The following is a 20,866-nucleotide window of genomic DNA, read 5'->3' as shown; positions in this document are numbered from 1 at the left end:
GAGCCGTGCGCCTTCTACAACCCCTACCCCCCTCGCACGTGCTTCATTGTGTTACCGAAAGCTCGCCCCCCCCCCCCCCCACCCCACCCCACTTTCCCTTTGCTTGCATGGGAAGGTGGCACCATCTTCTCTCCCTCGCACACTTTCACTCGTACCTAAAGCACTAAGTGCACGGGGGGCGCGATAGGATCTTATCGATTGGACTTTATATGGAAGATGATGCGGCTCCACTTTGGTGGTCGCTCATGTCACGCCAGCGCAATTTGAGAGGTGCGTTTGCAAGCAGCCATTTGTAATTCACTCATTTGACCATCTGTGTCCGCGGAAGTTTCCATTTATTGTCTCTGCATTCCTCTGCTGCCGGAAGCGAAATTTCATTATATTGAAATCTCATACAAACACACTTCGCTATATAGAGGTTCTAAATAGTATATGGTGTTCTAGTGTTCTATGGACAAGGAGTTATGAAAAGTTTGATACTTTCTTATGACGGGAATTTCGTTATAGTTATAATGAAGCTCCTATATATATATATATATATATATATATATATATATATATATATATATATATATATATATATATATATATAATGATGGCACATTGGAGGCGAAAATGAAAACTAAATTTATTTATGCTAACAGTTTCAAGAGTGAAACTCTCTTCGTCAGGGCAGTTTCAAAGTGCGTGTGATCTTGGCATGATGCCTATGCCGTGGGAACTCCCCTCATCCTTGAGCACATCGTCGCGCACTTGTGGTGCACATCTGCACTGGAGGCCGCTATGAAAACTTGAACGCGTCAGAATAATGTTTCGGCTCAATGTTCACGTCAGCATGTACAAGTGCATGTGTCAAAGTCACTCTCAAGGTCGCATAAATTGCCACAAAGACATGTATACATACAAACCGCAAAGTAAGAGGAAGAGGAAAAGAAAGCTATCACTTCAAGAAGTGAGGATTGCATAGGCTGCAGGTGACTGACCACGCTAGGCTCCTTGGATCAAAGTGCACACAGGTTCACAGCCAGAAACCAGTCACCTTCTTAGCTCTGGTAAATTTGTTACAGTCTCCTCGGTTAAAACCGAGTTCCCAAAGAAAAAAAAAACGTCTGCATAAAGTTTTCATTTTTCTTTTTTTGTTAAAACCGAAAGCACTGAGCCCTAGCTATATCCCATCGAGAAATGGTGTACAGCTTGCACAAGATGATGACTGCCGTGTCTTTCTTAGGAGATGGTGTGCGAGCCAACGATGCTCACTTTTCCTGTGCAAGCAATTGTGAAGCACCTGAATTTTTGTTTTAAAAAAGCAGGAAATTGCTTGGATGCTAAGCGCCCGGTTTATTTCTCATATTTGGTATATGCTATCTTGCTAGATATTCTGCCTCTAAGAATTTTGTCCTTCCGGTGACCTAAGCCCCGCATCTTTCTGGTAAACTTAATAAGGTTAGAGAATAAAAGTGCAGAACTGACTCACTTAGAAATTTTTTCTGCCATGCACAATTTAAACATAGAGTTTCTTAGCATATTGTGTTTCCACTACTACTTCTAATAAATGTCTTTTCCTCATTGCTAGAATTTGTTTTGTTTTCTTGTTTTTAAATTCCAGCATTTGATGGATGTTGTTTAGTGTGACATGTCTTTTTTTCTTCTTCTTTCAAGTCTGCTATTTGATGCGATATGGTTTTTAAAATTCCAATATTAAAACTTGCTTTTGATGTGCATGTGCTACCTGTACATGTCCTATAATTCCATATGGTGCAGTGTGCAACCCCCCCCCCCCTCCACCCCCATAATGCCTTGTTGGTACTAAGGCTTCTGTGATAACTAAATAAACAGAGGGTAGATACAGGTATGTGTGGCCAATCGGGCCACACTTTTGCAGCTTCTCTTATGTCTACTTTTATTTCGCATAGCACTGTGTCTACTGCTTTTTTTTTTCTTTTTGGTGGACGAGACTGTTCGTACACGAATGTTCTCTGTCCCTTTCCAGGCCTCGTGCATGCTCTGGTGCCTGTGGGCGCTCATTCAGTCTGCGCATTCCACCATCAAGTTTGACTTCCTCCAGTGAGTGACCGTTTGTCAGTAGTTTTATGCTCTCCTGTTGTGCTGTGACAGGTTTGTGCCCATGCCTGTGCAGTTGCCAACCAATAATTCGGACTTGGCGAGGACTGCCTAAAAGTCCAAACAATCGAGATTCCGAAATAATGGATCCCCTAAGGAATAAGTCTTTAATCAACAAGCGGCCAGAAAAGCTTGGCATCACGTTCCTGTACACGTACACCTGTAAATGCTTGTGTGTAACCTGGCCAGTCTATTTCAGCCGTTATCTTGCTGTTGCTACAGATAGTTGAAAGTACTATCAATGTACGCACCAAATTTTCATCTGCTAGAAACCTAAACGGACGTCAGCTGTGCTCCGATAGCCAAATTGTTTCTTTTCAGCTCTCACTGTGTGGCACCTTGTTGGTTTGTAACCAACAAGGTACAGACATCTAAGGTGAAGTTGACGCCAAATTAAAACCGCTTAAAGGGACACTAAAGTGGAAAATTATTTCTTCTGCATGAGTAAATTACCGTTCTACAACACCAAAAACACCACTCTTACAACGTTAAGACGTTTGGTAAGCCAGAAAAAGCGCAAGGACGAAATATGGGTGGCGACGCCTACTTAAGTTCCTGCAGCTGGGGGCTGTGACGTCTTGGATTTTGATGGCATCTTCTAGGGCCTACTGATTATATATAGTGGTACAGATTGACTACATTGTCTTCTAAAGGAACCAAATATTGAACATGGCAAATTTCGGGAACCTTTATTCAGCCAACGCGGCCCAAATGCGAAAACATACTTTGGAATCCCTGACGTCACGCTGACGTACCGACGCTGGGGTTTCGGCGCGAAATTCAAATACTGATACTTGAAGCTTCATTTTCTCACCTAATAACCAAATTATATTTTTTAATGACTGCCTGCAGGGTTCTCAAACAATGCTTCATTAGTCTAAGCTGATTTATTGTTTCGCTTTAATGTCCCTTTAATGATTCTTAGTGACAAAAATTTGTAATAGCTGCCAAAGAAGCCACCTGGCACCGTGTTGTTATTCACACATCGAGGAACATTGTAAGTGCAGAAAGTACAAAACAAGCTACAATTGTAGCTGCTACAACTTATAAGCTAGGCTTGGCTTAGCTCGTGGCATCGCTATTTTCAGTTTTTAAATGGAACCGGTGACATCTTAAAAAGAATAATAAGCACTTTCTACTAGACTCTATGGCAGAAATTAAATGCATGTGATCGTGCTGGCAGAGTCTGAATTTTCGAACGGCACAGTGTAATGTGGTTCGAAATTTCAATCATTCTGGTACCTTTTGTCTGTGAGGCGAGTAGCAGTGCCATGAAGCCGTCCGAATAATTAGATGGCAACCGTATCCATTTCTAAAGGTGGCATCCAATTTGATTGATTTGTGGGGTTTAAGATCCCAGAGTTACACAGGCTCAGCGGGGTCCTGGATTAATTGTGACCACCTCGGTTTCTCTGATGTGCACACCTAGACCTTCACAGTTATTCAGAACATGAGGGTGTTTGCATTCTGCCCCTGTTAGAATGCGGTCAATCACCGGGACATGATAGCCACTGAGAAGGTTATGTTTAACTGCGGCAGCACCAATAAATAAAATTTGGAAGGGCATCTTTATGTGATCTAGTGCCACGAAAAACATTAGGCACAAAGTAGGGGTTGCCTTTAAGTGGTTCAATGTTGCTCCATGCTGTGATGCCGCAGCGCACTTCAGTGGAGAGCAGCAGTTATGATTTGAACATGCAGAAAAGACATATGCACTCTTGTAAAAAATGCTGAATTAGCTAGCGCAAAAGTAGACACAGGGCACAAAAGGACGACAAGCGCAGGTCCTTGTCGCCCTTTTGTGCCCCATGTCTACTTTTGTGCTAGCCAATTCAGCAATGGAATATCAATTAGCTCGGTCTCACACCCTGTTTCAGTTCATATCTTGTGAAAACTCAGTTTCAGGCTGCAAGTCTCTTCTGCAAAACAAAACATTCAGAGCCCTTCCACTATGTGAAGGTGGAAGACCAGCAAAGCTGTATTGGTCAAATAAAGACACAAACACATAACTTTGTTTGTTTCTTTTTTATTTTATCATTATTATTATTATTTATACATATACACTGACATTTCGACAGTCATCGTCATGGACTAGCATTTGAGCAACAGCATCGCTCCGGCTCATTGTTTTTGTCAACAGCATAACTTTGTTGCTTGCTTCGTCTTTTTTTAAAATTTGCTTTTATATTTTTTGTATATTCTTAATTTCTTTATTTTTCTTTATTTTTTTCTTGCTTTTTTGTTACTTCTACATATAAAGTAAAAAAAAATAAAAGTTTGCTGTAACATGCACAGTACGGGCGTGAACAGATCCTGCATTTTGGGCTGTACGTCGTCTGCTTTACTTTCCCTAGGTTTGCCATGGAGCGGCTTGACATGTACAAGAGGCATAAGGCCGAGTTCTTGGACATGACCTTGCCACCCTCCTAGGAGTGGCCACCCAGGCGGAAGTGCCCACTGCCACCGATGGAACTCACCCGCAACGCGACCTCCGGACCTACCTCGGCTACCGCAGGGAACGAGCACGATCCAGTCTTGTTTGCGGCTGGCCGCCGTGCACCGCTGCTCGTCGAGGGTGCCTTCGCTCGGGGCTTGTGTATGTTTGAACAGTTAGTTCACTGCGGAGGCATTGTGTGTTTTCTTCAGTCTGCAGTGATGAGCAAAGAGTGTATCAGATATTTTTGCTACATCTCATTTGTATTTTAAGTTTTCTCGCGTGAGTTGTCTTTCTTCAGACTGGCTTTTTCCAGTGCCTTACGCAAGCCACATGCTGCGTGTCTTGCTACCGGCTATGAGTACTTGTTTTACAAGAGACGAGAGAGACATGTGGTGAAGCCATGTAACTCTTCAACTAAGTGTCACGGCCTTCCACACTTTTGCGTGTTTGTTGCAGCTTTGTGAGTTTGTAGAGGCTGATACCTCTTTTTGTTTGCACTTGAGCCATTTTTGGCAGTCAGGCTGTCAGACTTACAGAAAAAAATTGAACAGTCAACTTGTACTGCTGGGAGTCAGTCATTTACTTTACTCGTGATCGGTGCAGCATGGTAAGATGCTGGTCAGAGCTGTAGTTGCCTTTGAATAGTCCTTCCGCGCAATTAAAAGAAATAAAAAAGCTTGGCAGTTTGACCTGTGCTAACTACTGCAGGAAAAACAAACAAAATATTAAGATGTTTGTTTGAGATCTCACATTGAAGCAGTATGGTGTCTTCGCCACCTGGTTAGTCAAGCGAATGAGTCAGTGCATGGGGATTTGAAGACTCTTTTGGAGAATTTTCTGTCATGAGCATGAAAAACAAAGTAAATTCTTAACCCCCCCCAATTTAAAGTTGCCTATCTTAGAGGTGGCAATGTCAGCTAACCATATTATGTGGGGAAAAAAAGATGTCTCTGTAAGAGATGTCTTTGGAGCTAGCCAAATTATCTGGGGAAAAAAATTGTCTTGAATGTCATATGTCAAAGAATAGGCTATATTCTTTTCTCACCCATACTTCAGCATAAATTTAAAAGGCAAAGAGCTGGCAATTTCAGGATCTGGTCAGTCACTGGGCAGTTGAGCTGTTAGATGTATGTAAATCTCTATGATAATATGCGAAGCCATATGTGCAGAGACAGCTGTTATTGATAACTGTGATTTCCAGAGATTTCTGTTTACAAGTGTTGCTTGGTGAGAATAATGTTACTGTGACCAAAGTTGTAAAACTGTACCTATCCTACATCGCATCATATATTCAGCAATACGAGTTGCGTCAAAATCTCAGGAGGCCCATCTTTTTTTCCTTTTCTCCAAGAAATGATAGAAATACTACCTCTGCTTATTTCAGAAAAGCTATGTACCACATATTTTGGTGTATGAGAGTCGTCCAAAAAATCGATAACTTTTTTTTTTTTTATGCAGCAAGTTGGACGCTGGTGCGCCTTGAATAAACCTCGATGAGCATGTCCTGGGTACTACCGACAGAAAACTGCTTAGATTGTATGACTGTGTTACTTTGTTTTTACACATGGTAATGCACGCTGATCATGCTTTCTTTTTCTTTGCTTGGGTGAGACAGCCAAGTTTGAGGAGCAGCGAGCTTGTCAGGAATTTAGTTCAAATCTTTAAAGCTACATTATGGAGATACATTAGGTGTTAAAAACGCCACTTGCGCATTTAGTGAGAAAATGCAGCAAACACCAACACAGGAATCCCATATTTCCATTGGAGGCAAAACGCTTTAAGGAAGATTGTCGAGGTGTTTATCTATCAGTTCTGTAAGTATCACTGGGCACGAACTTTTTCTAGAAGTCAGCATGAAATCCAACTGGAGCTGATGAGCTGATGAAAGTTCCCATAGCAGTGAAGCACTGTGCCCACTTGATGCAGCTCAGCAGTATTTGTGTGAAAGGAAATGAATTTTTCTAATTTCTAGATCAGTGCGAACAGTTTATAATTTTAAGTTAACAAGCTTTCTGGACAGACCTCGTATATATTTCAGAACATTTAAAGAGAAAAGGAAGTTGGAATAAAATAAAATAAGCATCTTGCAACTATATAACAAAACATGATGCTGGCAGGTATTGTTACAGAACTACAGAAAAGAAAAAAAAACTAATAAAACTATAACAGAATATGACACTGCCAGGTGTTTTTGCAGATCTACAAGAATAAAAAACAAGAAATGAATTAGCTACGCCAAACTACGCTAAACTGTGACTGCAGAAAGTGAAAAAGCTTGCCTTAAAAACACTTGCACAAATATTGGCAGTGTGCATGAGCTATATCTTTTTGTTGCCAAACTACTTCCTAAGACGCAGTTTAGCTTCTATAGCCTACACGTGCCCTTTGTGCAGTTTCAGGTTGCCTGCAGCATGTTATCAGAGCATTGCGATGACAACTTAGAGTGAACACGCATGCTGTCGATGCACGCCGATTGACGTAGCAGTGGTACCAGACGTGACAGACCAACCCTGTGGGCGAGAAAAACTTCCTTTAATCTTCATTTTGATGTTTGCATCATTGTTAGACGCATTCACTGGGTGGTCAGGAGAAATTGTCGTTGTGGTACCGAACATTCAGCACTGCTACAGTACATGTTGGTGGGCATTTTGTGGGGCAGAGAAGTATACCAGCAGAAGCCACCAATTGTAGATACAGCTTCGTGCATCAGTTGCGCAGTTCTTTGAAGCAGAAGCATCTTCATCGCACAATGCCTTCCACTTCCAAAGCCGTGATATGCGCACTGCCTTGTCCATGCTGTCTGCACTTTGGATGCACTAAGTGATAAAAGAACGTAGAACAAAAGCGAAAACCGCGTTGTGAAGGTGACTATTTCTGTGTACTTTTGTAACGTTTAGAAGTTGTGTGTTGTTGTGTGTGGACCGTGTGCAGTGTTTTCACAAGAAAGACACAATTTAAATTTTGATCTCTGCGTGTGATACAGACTCAAGGATGCAGATCCTGTCACAACTTGGCACCACTGCCAGTACATGAGCTTGTGTCAGTGACTGCAGTTTGTGCTTTGCTCTTCGACAATTGCACTTTTCTTTTAATCGGAGCTTTCGAGCTTGGCTGATGAGTGGCTAATGAGAACATTATCATGTGCACTGTAACATTGTAAAGACTTTGCGTCTGGAGTCAATGTGATTTCCTGATGATAAGCTTCTGGTGGCTGCATTGGCCTTCTTTGAAAATATCAGTTGTAGTTGTTGTATTGATCATTCTTGTTGTTATATTGTTCCTTTTATAGAATTTGTTATGGTAATGTCTTTTCTTGATTCATTTTTTTTTTCATTACCACTGCTGAGCATAACAGGCTATTGCAGTTGTCTTTGGAAGGAAAACTGTGAGTTTGTGGATTATGGCAACAATGCATGCCACTTAGTGGAAAAAATAGTATTGGGTATGTGCTCAGCTGTAAATAGTTTAATTCTTAGCTGTTAGAAGTTCTTTTCTTTTCATCTTTTATATTTTGCTGAAATGAAAAACTATTTGCTATTGGTTTGGTTCTATGCTTTAGTTGCTGGAAACACAGAGGGCATGTAAAAGGGTGGGACAAGCTGTGTGTGATTTATACATTCCTTTACATTGAATATTTGATTGTGCGGCCCTCATTGTCACTGCACTTCAGAGCCTGTTCTGAATTGACTTAGACAAGTGCTTTAAACAAGGTTGCAGTAAAAACTATTTTGTTAAATGAAGCTTTTTTTTTTAATGCTAGTGCTTTTTTCATATAATACATTGTTGAACGTACAAAGGTAGGGACAAGATTTCACTATTTATATTGGAATTCAGTTCACTGCACCTCTTGAGGGCTGTCTACTTGATCTACCACAATCGGGAGAAAAGTTTGAACCTCTTTGATACACTCAGAATTTTTTAAGCGCGACAGAATGCATTTTGTGTAAAAAAAAATTAAATAAACATGCATGGTCCAAATCGTGTTGTGTGAGCGGGGCATTTTAAATGTTCTGCACCGTTAATGCACAAGCGGAAAATTGTGCGCACTGTAAACGTGCAAACATTGTTGTGCGTTGCTTTCGGGGCAGTAATCTGGCACAGAAGCAAATGCAAACATGGTAGTGAAAATTTGGGGGGAGCACATTACAGTTTTAATATTTTTGTAAGTCACAATTGTCAAGTGCATTGACATGACGAGCAACACCAATGTCCCAACTCCAGCACATAAATTCCAATGCAGTGACGCATTGTGATGGATGGGCATACCACCATAAAAATGATAAAGCATTGCTAAAAGTGGTTGATCAGTAGTGCAGCAATTAGTGATTGACTCAGCCACAGGGTTTCCTGAAAGCATTGCTGAAAGTAGTTGATCAATAGTGTAGCGATTAGTTATCGACCCAGCCGCAGGGTTTCCTGAAAGCTCAAAGAGTGTGCATATCGCCAAGTGAGATTTTGCTGATGCCATTATTTTTATTAATCTCCCGCACTTAACCTTTGGCCACGTGTGCTGAATGGTAAATGAACGATGTCACAAAAGGGGTTTGTCCTTCTTTACGAAAAAGGATGGGCTGTGATCCTAGGTGTAGCATGGTTCAGTCTTTTATAAAAGTTTGTGGGCCTCAAATTATAACAAAAGGTAACTATATCGCGTCATTCATGTCATCAGAATGAGATGTGAGCACGGTGTATTGCTCAACAGGCTGTTCTGTCTACTCGGTGTGCTTTGAACAGAGTGTGTTATTTAGTCAAGGATAATCAGCTGTGCATGAAGGGGACTTGCTACTATGTTGTGGAGTCTATTATGATAACAAGAACAGATACATGTCATGCTTTGTGCATTCTTTGCATAGAACAGAGCTTGCACGGTGTGTCTTAAAGAGGCTCTGAAACACCTTTTGTCAGCACAGCAGCTTTATAATCGCCTGAGTTGTTCCTTCTCCCCTTATGCATATGCTCTGGATGGCGCAAGAACAGACTTCAGTGCAGTACGATGTGGTCTACTCTCCCAGTTAGTGCTTCATTATCGATTATACAATGGGAAGGCCTGCAGACTACATTTGTGTGCATCCAATTTATGTGCTGCTCAAATTGGTAGCATTACCTGGTTTGCTGTGCTTTATTTGTATGCACGAATCCCTCACGATACACTTCCCATTAAGTTAAGCAGCTGCCGTTGTAATAGACTTATGATAATGCATGTGTGTTCCCTTTAAGAGTGGACAATACTGTGCATGCTACAAGCCAACGTAGTTGCACTCTCAAGTACAAACTGTGCAGCTTTTTTTTTCTTCTTTTTTTCCCCATTGTACTGAAACCCTTGGGAGATGTTAAGTAATACGGGTACGTACGTGCGATGGCTGTGTCCCCCACACCAAATCAAAAGTTCCTTGAATAGATGAGTCCTAAATCTCAAACCAGTTTCACATGCTGTGATGTTGCGCTGCATTTCTCGCAGTTATGCTTTTCTGCAAATGTGAGCCTCGCATTGCAGCTGCACGTGCACCAATCTCGGTAGCTGCGATTTTGCACATTTGTGAGCACCCAGTGGGAGCCTGAATTATTCTTGGCATAGGCTTGTTCAGTCCGCTTTGGTAAAAACAAAGTAAAGCAAAGCAGGAGCCGTTTTCGTAAAAAAGCTTTTCATGTTTGAAACTCATTACTTTACCAAAGCCAAAAATAAGCAGGCAAGCCACAGTGGCACGTCTGATGGTCCATGTTGATGGTTCCTGATCCATGCTGCATGTGTGCAGAGGACCACGCCTGATGGCACATTCGTTGCACCATTCAATTCGCAGGTACAAAATTGCAAGCAAGATTACACCATGTGAAACAGGCTTTACTTGTGTATAAGCTGGATCGGTAAGTTCACAGTGTGAAAGAAGACACCTTGGTGTGATGGAAGCAACAAACTTGGCATAGCCTTTTCAAGCCATAGCCATTGTCTTGCTTTCATGTGGCTTGTACTTGCCAGCACTGTCAATCCCAGTCTGTGTGTGTTCATACAGTAGTTTTATTTTATGTAGAAATATAAGTTGATCTTCACAAGAAAGCATATTGAAGAAAATGTATATTTCTCCTAATTGTCATGGGAAATATTAGAAAACATATTGTGGCTAATATATTACATTGTCCTGTATGGTATTTAATTCCTTTTAAAGGGATTCAGATAGTGGTGGCTTTTCTCTTCCCAATTCAGCAGAAGTGGCAAACGATTGATAACTGAGACACGGGCAGGCGATGGTGTTTCAGAGCATCCTTTTAAGGTCTAGCTGTTATTTTGCAATAGCAAAGTTGTGCTCCACCGAGATGCGTAATGCCAGTTATTGGAAGCCGTAATATACAAACGTCAATTAAAGGTGGGAAGTTGCATTTATCACAACTGAAGCATGTTTATGGAGTGCAGAACTGCTGTGAAAGAAGTAGCTCAGCCCAAGAAACACCAAGGAGTGCTCCAGCAAGTGTGCATAATCTCATTCAGCTAGTCACAAGTATCAAGAAGCACCACGGAACTCGGCGGCATTTTCTGGTCACTGAAGCCACCAACATACAGCTTGCCTCTTTGAAGCAGCCTTGTTGGCACCAAAGTTTTCTTTTGTTTTTCCTGACAGTACTGGAGGCTAATTAGACTGATTAGAGTGAAGCACACACATTTCAACACAGAACTCTGGCTTGTTCGAACCAGCGTAACTGTTTCAGTCATAGGCAAGAGAACAGGACAGGCATTTCCTTTAGTAGTTCATGTTTATCATGCTGCTTCATAAAAAGGAGCGACTCCAGGCTTTCTTTCTTTATACATAAACCAAACTCGCAAGGCATCTCGCATGTAACAGCACTCACAATTGGACAACGTACATATAATACGAATAAAGGCAATAGCTACACACACCCATGGTCTTGCCACAAGTAACATCTGCATCGGAAAAGCTTTGCAGTCCTAAACTTTTGTTTGCCTCTTAGACTTGTCAAAGCAAATAGAAATAAATGCACTGACTGTAAGAAAGCTCAGATTGCAAAAGCGTGTCTGTTCTTTGGTTGAAAACCCAGCTGAACTATTTTTGCCGATTTAACCGTGAGCTGCCAAAATCCCTGGAAGCTTGAAATGCTCAGTTACACTTAAATTTAGTCAAGAGAAGTTCGCATTAACTATAATGGAGTAAGATAGAAGCACAGGGCACTTTTGTTGAAACGCTGCCTAGCTGTTAACATGAAGTTCTTCACATGACTTCAGCAGACATGCTTGGGTGTCAGTGTGCAGCAGTCAGTGTGTCATTTATGACATCAGCTTGCACGGACCATGTCCATTGTCCACACAACCCTGGGGCAACCCTGACACAATCATAGTAATGCTGCAGTGTTCGTAGGAACACTGCGACTGTTAATGTCTTGCTTTGGTACTGCAGTGCCACTTGCCATAGAAGTTAGCTGATAGCTGATCTAGTCAATTCGGTTGAGTCTGCACAGAGCCAGTTTAGTAAATGTTGTACGTCATTCTTTGCACGGAATAAATTTCCCAATAGGTTAAAAATGGCAAGACCACAGTTTAGGGGACAGAGTATGTCTAGCGACTGTTTGTTTTGCTCAATCATGGGATGCATTTAAACCTCGTTACAACAAGTCGCATCCTGCATGAAAATACCTTCGTTACATTAATTCTGCATTATTAGCATATGTTCGTTACACATTGATATCAGTGAGGAACATTTTAGATTTACTTCGTTATATCCATGTTCATTGTACTGGTTGTGTATGTACGGCACAGATATCGGCACACCAAGGCGTCACAAGTGTAATGAATGGAGGAAACACATGAAAAGCTTGAGACAGTCACAGTGTCAGGATATTCTGAAATCTGTGCATATATATACATGCTCCTTGTGATTGAGTAAAATTAGTGTTTGCTAGCTGTGCGTTCTTCCCGTGTTTTGTGCACCTATTCTGCATTTTTGTTGTCCAAGAAGCAGTGCTTTTCAGTCATGCATATTTATTATAACTTTGAAAGAGATTTAAAACATGCTGCTGCTTTTGTTTTGCTCCAATTACGCAACACGGTAGAAATTTTATCTGCAATATTGGCACCCTTGATTGTCTTGTTCGCTCTGAGAAAATGAAAAAATAAAAAAACTTTTGTATGCATCCTTTGCCATCCAAAAACCAGGCTTCTGAGGTGACTGATTTTACTGCCAACTAAGTGTTTAGACAAACCAAGCGAGCAAAGATACCAGGTGCTTTGTTGTGTGATGCGGACCAAAATATACATTCTTGCATTGAAATTTGCAACAAAAAGGTAAACAACAATGCAGTGGTAAGTGCAAAATCTTCCTTTAGAGTTGTTAGCTCTTTTAGCTGTTATCCCTGCTAACAAAAATGTATCAATGTTTTGAAACATTGTTAGTGTGCACATAATAAACACTTGCAAGTGTTTGGCATTGCAGTGGGGTGATCAGTGCCAGCATAAACTGCGCATGTGCTGCGTTCGTTGTGAGGTCGAACTGGAAATGAGAAAATGAATACTGGACATCACAGAGAAGTCGTCGTGATTCCGTTCAGTTAGAAAATGAATGGACACCTTTATGCACTGTATATATTTTTAAGGTTGCAAGAGGTGAGCATTTTGTATATGGTGTCAGTTTCATTATGGTTGTACCGATAGACTGCAGCAGCCAGAATAATTTGGGCACATGGGCTGTTTACAGGGTTGTGTGAAATGTGGACATGATCCATCACTGGTTGCTGCTGGTCAGCAATAGCACATTTGCAAAACACTACTAAGAACCTGTTCAGCGACACCAAAGCTGGTTTGGTCTTCTTTAGGCATGCTTCGAGAAAGAGCACATTAGGATTGCTGGCTAGAAGCAAACACGTGTATGTACACATGTACACAAAACATATACGCACAGCACACGTGCGCATTGCGGTGTGAATGTACAGCGCATAAATACTTTCTGGCCAAAGAAGTTTGAGTGCGTTCTTGTTGTTCTGCCGTTTTGAGCCCTGCTGTCCATTTTGTTAGGCCTCTGTGCATTTGCCTGACCGTCTCCCAGATATTTTTCTGCACAAGTGCACAATAAAATGTGTACATAAGCCTAGCCATATTTTTTTCTTTCTAAAGCTAAGCATGTCTGGCCACGTGCAGTGCATGGCTTTGGGTCTGTGCTCTAGCCCAAATGACATCTCAGACCAGGCCCAGAAGGGTCTAGCCATTCTTTGATGACTGGTGGCCAACGTCAGCCGCTACACAAACAGCCAAAATGTAAATGTTGGTTTCATCTCCTCACATACTGAGCGTTCCAATTAAATCTGACATGCACTGCGCTTTGATGAAATGCACTGCAGTATGATGAAATAAAAAAACAAAGCTTATGAAGCACTGGAGACGCCGGAAAAGGCTGAATTTTCTTGCACCCAACACATGCAGCTTAGATTAAAAATTGTGGGTGCCTTTACACCTGTGGCTTAGATGCAAGAAAGTGCAGTACCTTCTTAGTTCCTGTGGTCTGTGAACTGTCATCCCATCCTCACAAGAAATGAATGCATCTTTTGGAATGCAAAATCAAGACTCGCTAGACCAAAGGTCTCGATTGTGTAACCTCATTGTTGACTAATGCCTCAGGAACACTGTGGCATTGTAGAAAGACATGTTGTCCAACTTGAAATATTTTGGAGCAGTGTTGTCTGTTGCAAGGCATGTCGTTTGAGCCGATGCTGCTGTGCAGGGTGATCTTGTAAGTGAAGCGCAAGAAGTGATGTTTCACAGTTATTTCTTGCACTTCCTTCATGCTGCACTTTTGACAAGTTCTGTACACTAATTGTGAATATTTTCTGGAATGGTTACTTCACTTTACTGCTACTGATGGCTGAGAGGAGCCAAGCAGGCTTTGTGTGACAGCGAGCCGTTTTTGTGATGACCCCTCTGTCCTCTCTACTGAGGCCTGTGGGCTGCCTGTTGTGTACATGGGTTCTTATTGACAGCATTAAACACATTCAAGCAAACACTGAATGTCTCTGTGCTTGTTTTATTTTGCTACTACAATGCAGTGGTGGTGGTAGCAATAGGTTTGCTGCCAACCGTAGTGGCTCGCTGAGCACGATGTTCTGGTATCCTGGCTGCATTTTGAAATGTACAGAGCAGAAAACTGCCTGTGTGTTCAGTTTTTAGTGCATACTAATAAAAAGCTCCAGCCAGGAGGAGGCAGTAATATAAACGAAGATAGAACCTGGTTTGTTCTATTAACAGTAGTATCAGAGGATGGAACTGACATTCCAACAAGAGCAGCACTAAGGTATGACCAAGATGTTGATAAAACGACCTTCCACGCAAACTGCGCTTGAAATGAGGACAACCACACCACTGCAAAAGAGAACAGAAAGCCTGCTTTCTTGAATGTTCTTGTAAAGGAGAGATGTATTGATATCTTAAATACAGCTGGTACAGGTGCAGCTCTTGACTGGAGTCATCCGTGGACAGAGGTGTGGGGGCGTTGGGTGTGTAAGGGTAAGGGGCTGCTCATTCAGGTAGCTTTCTGAAGTCTTGCCTGGTTGATAAGAGGTAGGATCTTGTCCTGGACAATCTTGTCTTTGTCTGACAGTCACTTGGGACGACACCACTGGTCAAGGCTGTTTGGTGGAAGTCGCAAGGGCAGAGAAGAAAATTCAGCTTGGTAAGCCAAGCATTGCTCTTCTGACCACATGGTTGAGGACTGATCCCCCTCGCATTATGGGTTGCTGCTCTCTTTAATAGTAACACTGCTGCTGCCAAATCCGACATACAAGTGCAGTCCAGTCAACTTTCCATATAAGGGTCACTGCATTTAAGTGCGTCAAATTATGATTGCAGCTTAAATAAGATCAAATAAAATATTCCACTCTTAAGCTTCGCCTTTAAGAGTGGAACGCGATAGCATTCAAAGGTCCCAAACTGCTTCTCACACTTCCTGGAAACTGGAGCATATGTCACCATAATTTTTACCAGGAAATGCTATGCACGAAAGTTGGCTTTGTGGTAGAAATGCGGCCTCTTGCGTGGGCCGTGATGTGATGGAGGTGAGCGCCAGCTAGAGGTATTGCAAGGAACCGGGTGTGCCGCTCTGTGGCCCTCAAGACACCCGCATGCAGGTGCATGCAAATGGCGGAAACCATGGCCGGTGTGAATGGTAGAAGTGCTGGAAAAGGGGGTTTCCGAGTTTTCACGTAACAGAATTGCGTTTTCTCATACAGTCAAATTACGATCCGAGAGCTATCATGTCTTTAGGTTGTGCGTAAGTCGTAGTTTACATTTTTTTCACGTATTTTAACTTGAGAAATTAAATTACTTTAGGAAATCTTTTGTGTCGCATGGAAGGCCTGGGTATAGGTGGTTCGAAAATCTTTTTGCTGAAACGAAGTCCGAGGCCGGATTTTCGGCGACACAGGTTCCTTAACACTATTGCATTAATAATAATAATATTGATAATAGAAGCATACACTGTTATTCTGGGATGTTGGAGTTATCAGTAGGAGATATTGCACAAAGGAAACAGTAGACACAATACATTTAACTCTTTCCAGGGACATATGGTTGTCAGCAGCTTGACACCTCTTTGCAAATTTTTTAGTGTGCTAAATGATCCATCTGCTGCCAAACGCTGCTGTAGCTTGGCAAAATTATTTTACCGTTGCCTTGGAAGCCAATTCATTATTCAATTAATTGTTCAAAGGAGTGAACATCCCTTATTGTCCAACAATTCAGATTATGTTATATCTTTAAAAACACCTTTTCCAAGGGTGACTGCACAACTGGTGGGCACCAAGGCCAACAGCAGATTTTTTGCAAGCACTAGCAAGGTAGTAATCAAAACAATGAGCTGCAGAAGATTATCCTGCTGTGAGATAGCCTACAATAATTTGCTGTAAAAGTAGTAGCCTAACATCTTAGACTGGCATGTACACTGCTGAAAACATGCAGGAGGTGCAATTTACAGTGTGGAGTTATGCCCTTCAGTATCTTGCAACACCTTTACTGTTGACCACTTTCTCTGTCATTATAGAATATTTAGTGTTTCAGACGTGCGATAGGGCTTGCCCTATAATTTCAATACACTGGTCATGGATGGAAGCACTACATCATGTCAGTGTCAGCAAGATAATTCAGGAAATTTCAGCAAGATGTATGCTTCATGTAGAGGCCTGCCAGCATTAGCAAGACAGCAGGGTGCAATATACATATCCAATATGCAAAGGAGGCTAAGGCTACATGTCGTTGAAGTTCTGGTGATGATGAATGGCAGTATAGGTTTAATGTGAAGAGCACAGTAGTATTGCAGTAGACAATCTGATGCAACTGTTCTCATTAGCAAAGTGTAGTTGGTATATGTCTAGAAAACGTACGGACACATGCCAAAGCAACAGAGTCCCTCCTCAGCATTTTTCAGATTGGAAATGAGAATCATTTGACAGATTGGTTACCTTTTATTTTTGTTTAACGCATAGTCATAAGCCTGAAGAGCATCAAGTAGAAAGTACAACTACATCTTTGCCAATTTAAAAAAAAAATTGAGGTTAAAACCAAAGAGAGGGTCAGTTATTTTTGCACCATAGGGGTACATGCATAGAACTCTAAGAGTACATTCATCTATGTGAAATGTAATGCGCCATTTTTTTCAAACTCCTGTAAGGGCTAAACATACATGCCCTCTATAAGTTTTCAATGATGCTAAAAATTCAACGGGAAAGCTTATTGATATGTACCAAGTTCTTAGATATGAACTCGTGCATCATGAGTTAGCTGTTCCCTTTCATATTGATCACGACCGTACATGCAAGAGGCTGTTTTTGAAACGTTTTTCTTCATAAAATTGCACTCCTGCTGCTTTATAATCTCTTTAACAATGCCAGATTTGAAAGAAAAGATTTCTGAGGAAATGCTCCCACCTGTGCAGTAACACAATGGCTACAATGCTGCACTGCCGAGCTCGAAGTTGTGGGTTCGACCCCAGCTGCCGCAGTCACGTTTAGGTAGGGGCGAAATGCAAAAAGGCTTGTGCATGTGGGTTCATGCAAACCTATTACGTGATTTTATTTTGACCAAACGTGACCTTATTCTGATTTTTCTTTATATGGTTTACTTTCAAGCTTCACTCCATCGAAAACCATTCTAAAGCTTTTTCAGCTAATTTGCTTCACGTTTTAAGCGTGAAAACCTCATTTTACCTCTTCACTATGCAACATATGCAGTGTCCCACGTAACTTGTGCCAAACCTTAAAAGTATGCGAGTGCCACGTAGATTGACAGAACTAAGGTAATGTTTGCTGTCCCTTGGAGCAATTGACCATTCTTTATTTAGCCTAATTCATAATTATCAATTATTTAATTAACTGCTCAAATATTATAATCGAAGCAAAACTGTCAGTCAGAAAATTGTGTGTCATCATGAAAAATTCCCAATCTCTTGTATATGCACTACATAAAACTTTTTTACAAGCCTGAAAGAAAGTCTGCAAAACAAAAATCTGCTGCACGACTAGTCATGAGGCTAGTCAGATAGGGAATTTTTCATGATAAACCTACAATCTTTTGATTGACAATTTCACGCAGGTTATAATATGAGAAGTTAATAACTAATTATGCAATTAGGCTAAATAAAAAGTCTCACTCGCTCCCAGCAATGGCAAACAACACTGCCTTGGTTCTGTCCAGCTATGTGAAACTCGTATATTTTTCTCATTTTGGCACAAATTATACATGGGACACCCTGCATGTACTTGTCATTGCCACAAACTGTGGTTAGAAAGGAGGAAAAATGCTTTATTTTACCCTATTTCAAAATCAACTATCCTGTGAAGCAAAGTTCTTTACTGAAGAAAGTTCTTGTGCATTCTGGCACTTCTAAGGTAGGTCAGTGTTGAGCAGCAGCTTTCTTTTGCACGCGTGACTCGCGTGCAAGCTGTCAGTGGCAGACCCCATTATTGAAATCTGTCAAAAGGTGGAAAATGCATGCAATTCTAAAAACAAGGTCTTTGGGCACTGAAAAAGTGCTGCCATATGTGCAGCAGAAAACAAATACCGCAACAAATTCACCACTCCAGCGCTGATGTTGTTGTATGAGCTATGTTGTAGGACATGAAGACTGAATCAATGTGGCCTTCAAGCACTGAAAAAGTGCTGACGTACATGTAGTAAAACATGTATGTAGTAAGACATGATGTAGTAGACAAATATGTAGTAAGAGATGAACGTTTGATTTAACTTCTTTTGTTAAATGAAGGTTCTAGACGTCTAAGCCTTAGAAAAAATAGCGACAAGCCCGAGAGTGCCGTTAGTAATTTAAAAGGTTGCAGTTTCGCCCAAAAGGCGAAGCATCGATTACAATAGGAAATTAGTAGACAGCTATACGAAGTAAGGATAGTAGTTTTATGGGACGTATAAACTTGGAAACATTTGCTTACTAAATGAAGTAACAAGCATGGTGTCAGTGTGCGCAAACGAATGCGAACACATCACACTCGATGAGCGCAGACACTTGCTGTCAAAACGCCGGTGTGAGCAAGTGCGGCAGGAGGAGCGAGTGAAGTGACCTTCGTGTGGTCTACCGCTTCAGTGCAAGAGTGGCGAGAACACAGCACGCACAAAGGTATGAGCCATTTGCAGATCCCTTTCAAGATAAAGCGCACGCGACCGTGCAAAGTGCATATTTGTTAGTGGAGTCGAAGCCGCCCCTCCCTCCCGCACTGCCCCTCTGCTTGCCTCCACATATGGCACGTGAGATCGACCCGCAATAGTCAGTTCCTCTTGCATCCGGTCGCAAAATGCGCACTTGCTACCGGAGCACAATGCTGCCCTCCCATCCCCCCATGGGTTTTTGCACGACGGAAGACAGCGTATTTGCTCTCTTGCTTTCTGCTTTCGTGCGAGCCAGATTGAGCCGCGATCATCGGCTTTCCACGTATGGTTTCACTCGCACATGCAGCACACGATGCTCAGCGACAGTGTTATCGCCCTTGGACTTTATATGGCACATCACGGCGACGGCGGAGACAAAAATGCGCCTGGAATGTCCATATAATTGCTCATGCAATAAAACAGCTTTTGTACATTTGGTTTCATTTCCATGAGGATACTGTGTTGTGATGTCACAAGACAGTGTATGGGAACAGGACATTGTGACATTTTGACGCTCAATGACATGGTGTAGTGCAAGGGCATAACCGCACATCAAAGCACCTGTGGCGTGTTCTGTGTGTCTCTTCTTTGTGGTTGCGCCCTTGCGCTACATCATATCATTAAGCCCAGCAACATGTCCATCTGCAGTTTTGACACTTGGTTTGTTTTTGCTCCGTCGTATGCTAGGCTACTACATCAGCCCTCACAACAAATAGCAGCATACGAGGTGACCGAGCAAGTTGGAACAAGTGTCAAAATGTCGCAATGTCCTGTTCCCATGTGACCACATATGTGGTCACAGCATATGCCGCATCATATCACAACACAGTATCTTCCTAGAAAACAGAACCAAGACTGGCTCTAGAAAAGCTACGATATTAAATCACTTAGGGCGCTCCGAGGCTTGAGATTATATTTTTCTAGGGTGTAGACGTCTAGGGCCTTCAGAGACCGCAAAGAAAATTAATTGTCAAAGGTATGTCAGTACCCGTTTAACGGTTAAAGGACCTCAGGTGGTCTAAATTAATCCGGAGTCCCCCACTACGGTGTGCCTCATAATCAGATTATGGTTTTGGCACAAAGAACCACAGAATTTAACTTATAATTTAGAGATGTTCCACCACTAAAAAAAATGCACAACTAATTAAGTAACATTCAGTAGTTAAGGCTTGAAATGTTACAATGGCAATGTAAACACAGATGGCTGTGTTTATAAAGCATGTATGTAGTCTGATGTGGAGTGAACTAAAAACAAAAAAAGCAACGAGGAAGTTGGAACCCTACTTTTTTTCTGTCAGGACACACACTGCCTCCACAGGTATTCTCCCTCTCCAACCAATGAAAATACAAATCTTGCTGTTGTTCAAGACCATGTAAAGCCAACAGACGATGCAGCCAAGGAAAGCAATGGGGAAATTAGCCGAGAAGTGTTAGCCAGCACCACTCAAAGCCAAGCTAGCTGGATGTGGAACATTCTTCCCCAATGGCATCACGTAACATGTGCCCTTGGGAGAGCGGGCATGTGGCTAATAATCCCTCGCATGCCACCTAATGACATTAAGGCTGCCGAATTCCCAGGAAATCGCTAGGAAGAAAATTCAAGTGTTACACACAGTACTAGAGCAGGAGATGCCAGTGCAGCATGTCTTTCAACTGAGCACAGAGGCACG

The 20,866-nt window shown here is 41.8% G+C and overlaps 1 protein-coding gene across 4 annotated transcripts in view; it reads left to right on the top strand.

Moving 5' to 3' along the window:
* Positions 1-14,558, top strand: part of eas (ethanolamine kinase 1) — a 74,826-nt gene extending 60,268 nt beyond the window's left edge. For 3 of the 4 annotated variants that reach the window (XR_008613995.2, XR_008613994.2, XR_008613993.2), the window contains exon 11: positions 1,991-2,064. Coding sequence is in view for 1 of the 4 variants with exons in the window: in XM_050185377.3 (XP_050041334.1) it covers positions 1,991-2,064; positions 4,476-4,551 (150 nt within the window). In the remaining 3 variants the exon portion in view is untranslated. Of the gene's footprint in view, positions 1-1,990; positions 2,065-4,475 lie in introns of those variants that run through there. The other variant, XM_050185377.3, reaches the window with a different exon arrangement.
* Positions 14,559-20,866: the final 6,308 nt, after the last annotated feature.

The sequence above is a fragment of the Dermacentor andersoni genome, chromosome 4 (assembly GCF_023375885.2).
Source record: "Dermacentor andersoni chromosome 4, qqDerAnde1_hic_scaffold, whole genome shotgun sequence".
In the NCBI taxonomy this organism is placed as follows: Eukaryota; Metazoa; Arthropoda; class Arachnida; order Ixodida; family Ixodidae; genus Dermacentor; species Dermacentor andersoni.
Note: the sequence above shows the minus strand (reverse complement) of the source record. Positions and strands in the feature narration are given on the sequence as shown.